General features: G+C 35.2%; 1 protein-coding gene across 1 annotated transcript in view; it reads right to left on the reverse strand.

Moving 5' to 3' along the window:
* Window positions 1-10,055, reverse strand: part of LOC109545771 (slowpoke-binding protein) — a 13,740-nt gene extending 3,685 nt beyond the window's left edge. The window contains exons 1-7 of the mRNA XM_048664306.1: window positions 9,685-10,055; window positions 8,490-8,675; window positions 6,479-6,598; window positions 6,164-6,344; window positions 4,800-4,884; window positions 1,717-1,951; window positions 1,209-1,370 (exon numbers count right to left, since the gene is read on the reverse strand). Coding sequence (XP_048520263.1) covers window positions 1,209-1,370; window positions 1,717-1,951; window positions 4,800-4,884; window positions 6,164-6,344; window positions 6,479-6,598; window positions 8,490-8,675; window positions 9,685-10,055 — 1,340 coding nt within the window. The remainder of the gene's footprint in view (window positions 1-1,208; window positions 1,371-1,716; window positions 1,952-4,799; window positions 4,885-6,163; window positions 6,345-6,478; window positions 6,599-8,489; window positions 8,676-9,684) is intronic.
* Between the last annotated feature and the right edge of the window lie 443 nt (window positions 10,056-10,498).

Below are 10,498 nucleotides of genomic sequence, written 5' to 3' on the forward strand. Positions count from 1 at the left end.
TCGATTCAGTCGTAACAAGGTGAGTGAGGAAATTCGAGTAGTTTTGACCCAGAAAGCGAAATTGGATTATCAGACACTTAGGTGCAAGATTATGCTAAAATTGCATGTTTCCCGTCCCGTTTTTGCTCATATCTCGGAGGCAAAATGAGCAAGAACGCTCATTTGTACATCATTCCAGACAGAAATAAATGGCCTTTTTAGAAAGTGAACCATGGATAGGGAAATGTTGGGAGTTTTCTCAAAAAAGGCTTGAATTCAGGAAGTATCCACTTGAACATGACGCTGCTTTTTTCGAAGTTTCTCAAGAACCATTCGAGCCACAGAATTTGCTTTGGCATCGTTGGATAGAGAATTGAAAACTCGATTCAGTCGTAACAAGGTGAGTGAGGAAATTCGAGTAGTTTTGACCCAGAAAGCGAAATTGGGATATCAGACACTTAGGTGCAAGATTATGCTAAAATTCCATGTTTCCCGTCCCGTTTTTGCTCATATCTCGGAGGCAAAATGAGCAAGAACGCTCATTTGTACATCATTCTATTCAGAAATAAATGGACTTTTTAGAGAGTGCACCATGGATGGGGAAATGTTGGCAGTTTTCTCAGAAAATGCTTGAATTCAAGAGGTTTTAGGTTTGCGTGGTTTTTTTTTGAGTTGCAAAAGCCACTTGAACATGACGCTGCTTTTTCGAAGTTTCTCAAGAACCATTTGAGCCACCGAAGTCGTTTTGGCATTATTGGATAGAGAATTTAATAGGGGGGGGGGGTAATGATCCCCCCATTCATCCTGGATCCGCCCCCCTGGATCCGCCCTTGAACTTATACGTTATAATTCGTGTAATGATTCGTCTCTCATTGAATATCTGAATTATATAGCAACAATGAGATATTTCTATTTTTCTAATTGATTTCCAAATGTAATAATTGCTTTGATCTTCAGTTTGGTCCTTTAATCCTGGACATAATTTGTACCCATTGACTGCTACCTAAATATGTAACCCTCATACGAAGTCTCCTGACAAGCTTCACAAGCTTAGTTCGATGGGAGAAATTTAAAAAGACTAGACGTTCAATACCAGCTAACGTATTGAGCAAAAGAGAATTTTGGTTGCTAATCGGCACATGATTTTTCTACATGGGAAAGTTTCAATTAAGCAAATTTCCAAATACAGATTTTATCAAAACCACCCATAAATATGGAACACCTCTTACCGTCTTAGTAACGGAGTTGGTAGCGATGGTGTTCTTACAACGTCCAAAAGTTGCATAACTTCGGGAGGCGACGGGACCTGGACAATACTGGCTCCTCGTAACTCTCGCAGCTCTACTCCTCTGAACAGTTCACAGCGGATCAGCTCCTCCAGAGTTGGTGTCCTGAGTAATCGATTTGATTAATTCACTGACATATTGTTGAGGCAAAAATATTGCTATTCAGACGAATTTGTTTAATAAGGAAGTTAATAGTTAAATACAAGGATTCAAAATGTGAATAACCACTTTGGACATTTCGAAAAATTGTGTTTGGGGTTTTTTAAACCAGGTTTTTACCTACGCATTTCGTTGCAGTATCTGCCAAATTGCATGCAATTGTTAGTTCACACTAGCTGTCTTTGTAGGCAAAAGTACCAAAAGTATCACAGTTGTTTCAAATTTGTTTTATCTTCGTCGCAACCACAAGGAGCCTGGTTGTGTTTTCAGTAAAACTGTTCATCTAATATACCTTGTGCTTTGAAATATGAGTCCCAATATATCAGCAACTTTAGGTGTTCTCTCCAACTCCAATTGCAAGTGGGCAGGGCTCGGGGGCCCGGGCAATTCATAACCTGCAGTCATTTCGAAGAGCAGATAACCGAAAGCTAGTGTTTCAGGAGCGGCAGGACCTTTTGGCAGGAGGCCCAGAAACGGATTTTCCAAGCCGGCTAGTCGGGCGACCCCATTTTGTATTATGACATTGCCTAGAAATCGAATTACAAAGTTATGTACAATTTAATAAACCAGACTGTATAATCTGGTTCAAAGAATGTACAATTTGCTGTTAAGTAATATCTTCTTTTTTGTTCCAGTATCAACTTTCGCTTTATTTCAGTTCATTTAACATTGCGCCCAGACACTGTGTTGAGTTGCGCTTTTGAGCGTTTGTTGCTCTCTCATCGTTGTTGAGTTAATGAGTTTAAACTCATTGGTTAATGAGTTATAACTCACGGCCGATAACGGAATTTTAACACATATTGTTTTTGCGCATACGATTGCTTGAAACTATTTGGGTTAAAACGGAAAAATCTGGAAATTTTGATAAAACTTTTCAGAAGAAAACATTTTCAGAGCGTTGAGGGTGACGAGTTTTCCAAATATTGATTTAACGCTTTTGCTTTCTCTGATCGTTTTTTGAGAAAACCTAAATTTTGTCGAAAAAAACTTTGTTTGGATTTTGTCCCAAATTCCAAGGTAAAATGGTTATTCGAAAAAGACCAAACTGTAAAAACGACAACTTTCTTGGTAAATCCATCTTTTAACTTTTTTGCGTAAAAGACTCAGTTTGCCAGTATTTTACAGTAAAACGTTAGGATAAAACGCGTTGTTCTGTTCTGTTCTGAGAGAGTTTTGTTTAGAAATATTGACCTAAAAGTGAAGAAACCGGAATTTAAATAAACCAAATTATTCACAGCGACCAAAACGACGAGTTTTCCGAATAATTGATTCTAAATTTTCCCTTGTTCTGTTCGGGAAAATATTTTTGGAAAAAATCCGGTAAACATTATTAGGGTTTTGTTCAAAATTCGAAGTTGCGAAAGGTTTACAAAGCTGTTCAATAGCAAAGTGTTCCAATAAAATTTATTTTATAATTTTCACAGAAAATACCTGAAGATTGTCAGTATTTTAAGTAAAAATAGCAAGTTTTTTTTCGCTGAAAGTATTGCTTAATAGAAAAACGAAAAAACTTTGCTTAAACTGGAATGATCTAAAATTTTAAAGAAACTTGAAAACTCTGCAGAGGGACGAGGGTGGCGAATTTTCCAAATATTTTTTGGTCATTGTATATACTTTCCTGACTGTGTTTCAATCCCAAATCAAATTCATTCCTGGGTTTCAGTCATTTATTTAGCCTTGGCATGGCTTAAAGCAGCAACAACGCTACACATAAAAACTGATGATGGTGGAAAAATACACCGAAACGTATTTCAATTGATAAATAGAGACAATAAATGACTGAAACCCAGGAATGAATTTGATTTGGAATATTTTTTGGCATAAGGCGAATTTTCGAGCAAAATCCATTTTTTTATTTTTGGCTGCAAAAACCCCATTATTGTCAGAACAGAAGAAAATTATCAGAAAATTAAATTTTTTTGCGTTTTTGGTTAACAAATTTTAGTTTTGTGTTTTGTTTTACGAAAACCTTAATAGTTTGCGGCAAAAAACGGACTAAATTTATTTTCGTTTTTATCCCGAATTCGACTCCAAAAAAAGTTACTGTAAAATTCCTACAAAGCTATAAGTATATCTTGTAATTTTACGCGTAAAATACATCCAGATTATCCGTATTTTTAAGTAAAACTCTACAAAATAGAGCGTTTTTGAGTAGAAAGCAAAGCAAAAAAAATTCATTTAAAACTATAAAACCACATTTTTTAAACAAGCTCTACAGTCTTCAGAGAGAGAACTTTCGCTTATTCAGTTCGTTTTTTGATAGAAAATGATTTGATTTTCGTTTCAAATTCCACGCTGGAAAGGGATTTCAAAACTTTTTACAAAGCGACGGATGATTCATGAAGAAGGGCAACTTTGCTTAAACTGGAGAAGTCTGAAATTTTTAAGAAATATTAAAAATCTTATTGATAAATGGCCCTTAAAATAAATCTAAAAACAAGTAAATAAAGTCATCAACATTTTTCCAGCTCCAGTTACCCAGGCCTAACTATACCTAATATATGAACCCTTTGAGATTTACATTGATATTTGATAATAAGAAGAGTTATAGGAAAGTAGACTCGGATTATGCCGCTGTTGTTTAAAATTAGTTCGGTTTTCTTGCTTTATTTGTCTTTGCCAGGCGCTTCTGAAACATATGTCGGTAGAGCTAAATGCTAGAGGTGAAATGGTATTCAACTTTCGGGCAAAGAGAAACCTAAACTGCCTTAACAGTCTTAACATTTTTCCGATAAGTGGCCAAAAAGAAAATTATGTTGGAGAAGCTCGCACAAGGTTAAAAAAATCGCAATATATTTTCAATAACTTCAAATTCGAAAACAATACGGGGTGATTCAAAATTGGCGTGATTCCTCTGGGGCTGTTTAGGGAGTACAGGAAAAATAGTCAAATAAAAATTTTCAAAGGGCCCATAGTCATTGGAAATAAGTATCAGATGGTTTTAGACCGAGATCGTATGTTCATGAGTGAACAACATACGGCTAAAAAAAACGTAAAAAAAAATATGCAAACTTCGACATTTTAGCTCTATCTAAAATGAGTCGGCAAATAAGTCAGTAGTGGGACGCCTTCACTGTATCCTCAGACTTATGACCAAACGTTTCCCTAGAAAGCTTTGGATAGCATGAGAATCGATGGACGCATGAACATTATGTCTAATAACGACACCGATCGCTAGTAACAATTAAAAAAGTAAAATTAATTCTGGTGATACTGAAGTCCAATATTTTTTTGGAATCATTTTTTTTTAGTTTTCTATGACTTCTACTAAAAATGAACTGCTAAAAAAGTTTATATTTGTAAGTTAGGAATAAATGACTACTTAAATCATATTTACACAAACATTGAAATTGAATTTAATAGTTGTATTTTTACCTGAATGTAGATGATATATGGGTGGAAATTGCTTGTTTCTCAAAAAGAGCAAAGCTTCAATAATCTGCCTCCCAAGACATTGCACCTAAAATAATTAGATTGTTAAAGGCGATAAACTCGCACATTATAACCTTCAATGGCGAAAGCATCACTTTTACCTATTACAAATTGTCTTCATCCCGTGAGGAAAGTAATAACTTTCGCCACGCACGCTGACAGCTTGACTTTGTCACTGACTGTCAGCTGACTGTTTTGACGACATTTTCGAAGTTTTTTTTTTTTTTTTAAATATGCAAAATTCGACATTTTAGCTCTATCTAAAATGAGTCGGCAAATAAGTCAGTAGTGGGACGTCTGTCTTCGCTGTATCCTCAGACTTTTAAGATAAGTTTCTCATTTAGTAGTTGTATATCCCATGTACAGGGTGTACCGAAGAATGTGATCATGCTTTCGGATACATATACAAGATGGGTATAGATAGAAGTTTTCTTAAGACTGTGCTTTTGAAACTAATTTTGCTATTTCAATTCACGGAGGATCGACCGACTTGTACGCGTTAATGCCCATCTTTTAACGCGTAAGTATATTATCAAAACACTCTAAAACCATTTTTAAATAGCGTAAACCATAAATGTTCCTGTTTTATAATATTGCAGTTTTTTAGTACAAACTCTTATAAATAATTCATTTCGCACCTTTTACTTTTGAACTTGATATTGGTTGAAATTAAATGTTAAACCAACTTATAAAGTTTTGAATTAAACAGTTAAATTATGAATTCTTCACATCGACTTCGAAAAGGCTTAATTTAATCAAACTTTAAGATTTAAATAAGAGCCATTTTCTGGAAAACCTTTCAGCTTTTCGATGTCAAACAACAGTGCTTTTTTAGCACAAACTTTAAGCCATCTAAACACGTCTTTGTTGTCTTTAGTATACAGGGGGTTTAAAATGTGAGTATTAGTTTGTAAAACCCGTCGGTGTCTGAGGAACTGAAACAGAAAAAGATCGAGGAGCTGTAGTATCATCACCGTATTAAAAAATTATCACACTGTTAAAAGTACCTTAAAAGTGTGTAGAATTTGTTGCATTCTTGACACTTGTATATAATTTCTATATTGTTGAAGCGGATTCATTTTTTACAAACTGCTTGTTGGGTATTTCGCCTCCAAAAATTTTGTCTATAAAAAAACAGAATTTCGATTATAAAAAACTTAAAAAATTCTGTATATGTATCCGAAAACATGTCCACATTTTTGCTATAGTTTTTGAAAACAAGAGCACTTAGTTAATATAAGCATACAGGCGAAAAGTGGCTGACTAAGATGTATTTTACACTGCTAAGTTATATTATGATTACTTACTGTTCGTAATGGGAGACCTTCACCTCTGCAAACGTACTTTTTTTCATAGTCGTCCTGCCAAAAGCTCTGATAAATCAAGTCCTTTAGACTACCTGTGGGGTTTAAAGGGGCAAAAATAGCTGCTTCGTCTTTCCAAAAGTCGATATCGAGGACGGGATGGATATATGGATGCTGGAGCCCCCTAAACGCAAATGTTAATTTTTAGCAGATTTAGGACTATCTTGAAAATCGTTTGCTGAAAGCACCGGAATCGACTATCTTATACATTTGTTCGAATTTAAATACTGCAAAATTCAAAAACCACTTAACACTTACCTGAAAAGTTCAATGAGGGTTTCTCGCGTTTGTTGGCTTGGAGCAATGGGACATGTGGACGGTAGCGGTACTAAGGTAAGCAGTCTTTCTGCGCCAAGAGTTTTATCGTGGACGGTAAACCTAAATGTGTACCTAAGGGTTACTTAAATCTCATAAAATAAAAAGTAGCAGTGCAGTAGTGAACTATTCATAAATTTCTCACAGTGCTACTAGCAGGACTACATTGATGATTTACTACCTGACTTAAGACATGAAAGTTGGATACAAATGGGCTTTGGAATAGCTTTAAGAGAATGGCTAAATATAAATTATCCGCGATGTTGGATCGACGGATAGTTAAAGTTCAGGTGAAGTTGGGTGTTTAGATCCAAACTTAAACGAAATTCCGTTCTTCCAATATAGTTTATCATAGAAATTCATTCTGTACTTCGATTCTTTATTGTTTGAAATTTGCGCTCTGGAAACTGGACCAGGGTGGTACAGGGTGTACAAAAACCAATCAGACCGTATCAATTGTGAGACAAGATGGATGAACTTCACATATCAAATAGAATTGGTAGTAATAGGACATATTAAGTAGGCCTGGGCAACCCAGTAAATTTTTAGGAGTTGGCGCAGTGCTGCTCAAATGACTTGGTGCGCCAACCCAACGCACCGGCGCAATAACTCAGTTCCGTTGCTTTGCTGACTTTTTTTACTTGTTTTTAGATTTATTTTAAGGGCAATTTATTAATAATATTTTGAAAATTTCTTCAAAATTTCAGAATTTACCAGTTTTAGGCAAGTTACTCTTCCTTAAATTATTTTCCGCCAAAAATTATGAAATAAATTTCGAATGCTTCGTCGCTTTGTAAAAAATTTTGAAATCCCTTTCCAGCTTCGAATTGGTAACAAAAATCAAATAATTTTCTATCAAAGAACGAACGCAATAAGCGAAAGCGTATCTCGTCACCTCCATACCTCTGAAGGCTGTAGAGTTTGTTAAAAAAATATGTTTTTTGACCGATTTTGAGTGATGAGTTTTGACTGATTTTTTTTTACTTTACTTTCTACTCAAAAATGCTTTAGTAGAGTTTCACTTGGAGATACTGACGATCTGGAGATCTTAAAATAGAGGCGAAAAATTACAAAATAAATTTATAGCTTTGTAAAAATTTTGCAAAACTTTTTTCAACGTCGAATTTGCGACAAAAACGAAAATAAGTTCCTCCCGTTTTTTCCGGAAACTATTAAGGTTTTCTCCAAAACCGATCACAAAACTAAAATTTTAGCATTATTTTCTGATGAGTTTCTTCTTTTCTTCTGTGAAAAATTATGAGATACATTTTCTAGGAACACTCGCCTCCTTAACCGCTTTGCAAAAATGTTTGGAAAACTCTTTTGCAGCTTCGAATTATGGAAAAATCCCTAATAATTATTTCTGGGCTTTTTCCAAAAATATTTCCCCGAACTGAAAAGGCGAAAGTTTATAACCATTTTAGTTTATTTAGAAAACTATTGAAAACTGGGGTTTCTTCACTTTTAGGTCAATATTTCTACACAACACTGTCTCTAAACAGAAAAACCGCACTGGAACAAAACTGGAGCAAAACTGGCAAACTGAATCTTTTATGCAAAAAAATTGAGAGATCGATTTTGTAAGAAAATTCGTCGACTTTGTTTGCATTCAGTTCTGTTCCTGGGAAAATCTAGATGACTTTTTTTTAGTTGTTTAAACAAAGTAGTAAAACGTTACTAAATATATTGATTATGATCGTTATAAAAAATATTGATGACCTTTTTTTAGATGTGAAAATTCTAGTCTCGGGCCTCGTAAAGCTTTACTAAATGACTTGTATCTCATTAACCGATGAGTTAACAGCTCAATAGCGCAACTCAACACAGTGTTACCCAGGCCTAATATTAAGTATAACAAATTATTGCTATATACAATACAGTCAACGAACTACTAAGTTAGTGCTTACATAGCGAACTTACTGCATAAAATAATTAAGTTTTAGAAAGTTCTTACCAATTTTTGTCGCTCCGAAAGCCGATATCACCGAGCTGACTGATCAGGTCGTATCTTTCATTATCAATGAATTTTTTCTTGCAAGCCAGTAATGCATTATTACGGATTTTGTTCTCTCCTCTAAACTTGTCATTTCCACCTTCAGTTTTAACTGCACTGTATTCATGCTTTGATTGACTTGATTGTCTGAAAATAGAAAACGCATTTACTAGTTGTAAAACTAAAGCGGCTGATAAGGTTAAATATGTATTGAGGGTTTTATTGTATTAGCCGAGATCAGTAGAAAAACATACTTTGTACATATACTAGGTATCGGTAAAGGGTCCGAACAAAGTCTTACAACAGAGTCCTGAGGAGAAAACGTGATGGTTTAACATGGTTTGTCTCCTCCAGCATTAACGGGATTGAGCTTATACTATACTGAGGGTCCAGTAAGGTCGTTAAGCCAATATTTTCGCAAAGTTCAGAATTCTTYATTCTCGTTTTTAGTGGTTGAAAACGTTGTTTTACAACGTCGGTTACAACTTTGTACAACACTTTTTCCTGCAACTTTTCACAACTGGCTGTCACATATTTTTCTCCGCTTATTCGSACTGCAGCATCTTGAAAAGGTTTTAACACTACACAGCTTTACACAGCTCTTTGAAAGTGTTCCATTCTCCTTCAGATAGAACGGGAATATCTCTATTCATATAAGCGCTCCTGATGTATTTACTGCATCCTGTATTTCGCATTGAATACGTGGAGTTCCATCTTGTCGCAACRGTTTGTAWTAATTTTCTTGGATTTTCATTTTCTTTGGATTCTTTCATTTTCTCTCCGTAGCAAGTTCACTTCTTTTGAAAAAAACCACCAAACCTTTGTTGAACCAGAAATTGTGATTTACCACAGAGCGATTTATAGAGATCAAAACATTTCTTTTGCACTAAAATTGTACTTAACAATTCTAAACATTTCCAATACGTTGGTTCTTCATAATCTCGTCATAAGAGCACTTTGCACACAAACTTTGAATGCATTTAATACATTTGCGAGCAGACTATTTAAAAGACGTTTTGAAATATTAATTTCAGCTCATCTGGCTCGATGAATGTTTAATTTATTTTCGTTACTTACATTAATTAGCGAGTTCAGTTGAGAAATTAAGTGCAAAACGGTAAAAAAATGTCCAGGGCAGTCACTAAAAGTCTCTCACCTTTTACAGCCACGAAACAATTTAGACAACGAATCAGCTCTTTGCGGTGTACTTTTTCCCCCTTCACTATCGCTTTCCTTCTCCGAACTTTGGCTGCGGTTTCGAAAAGCAGCTCTCTTATTGGCCGCTGAGAGGCTAGCGTTAGAAAATTCAGCAGCGCTATGCGAACGCCTAGAAATTCGCTTCTTCTTCTTCACGCTCGATCGTGAAGTGCGCTCTTGATACCACCTTTCATGGCCGATAACTTGTAACTCTTTATCGTCTTGGTCTTTTTTGTTAATTGATTGATAAAGGTTGAACCTAGTGAAAATGGAAAGTTTCGTTCTAAAATACTTTAGTCTTGAAGGTATCTTCTGGTAAGGCTTACTCATCGCTTAGTGCGTGGCTAAACTGATTTATTTTTTTTGCACAGAGGTGATGGTCCTAAATGTTTCCATTTTTTAATAATTCCACCTTAATATAACTATTATTTTGTGTGAGCACTAGCCCCATTTAGAACTGAACTACTAAAAATAAACATTCTGCATTTAGCGGGTGATCTCCCCTTGCAGTTTTTTCACGTTTAAAAGTATCTAAATAATTGTATTTTCAAAACTCGGAGTTTCAGACATTTCTTTGCTAAGTAGACAGGGGCGGATCCAGCTTTAAATTCAGGGAGGGGTTATGTAGAATAAATACAGTCTTCTGTTGTCTGAGAAATTAGAAAAATTATCGTCGTTTTGTGCAAGGGTGGCGTAAGATTATTGCAAAATTTCATGCTTTCCGTCCCGTTTTGCATGTTTCTCGGAAGCAAAATGAGCAAGAACGCTCGTTT

Source organism: Dendroctonus ponderosae, unplaced genomic scaffold, assembly GCF_020466585.1.
Source record: "Dendroctonus ponderosae isolate FM_Combo_2020 unplaced genomic scaffold, Dpon_F_20191213v2 Dpon_F_20191213_2, whole genome shotgun sequence".
NCBI lineage: Eukaryota > Metazoa > Arthropoda > Insecta > Coleoptera > Curculionidae > Dendroctonus > Dendroctonus ponderosae.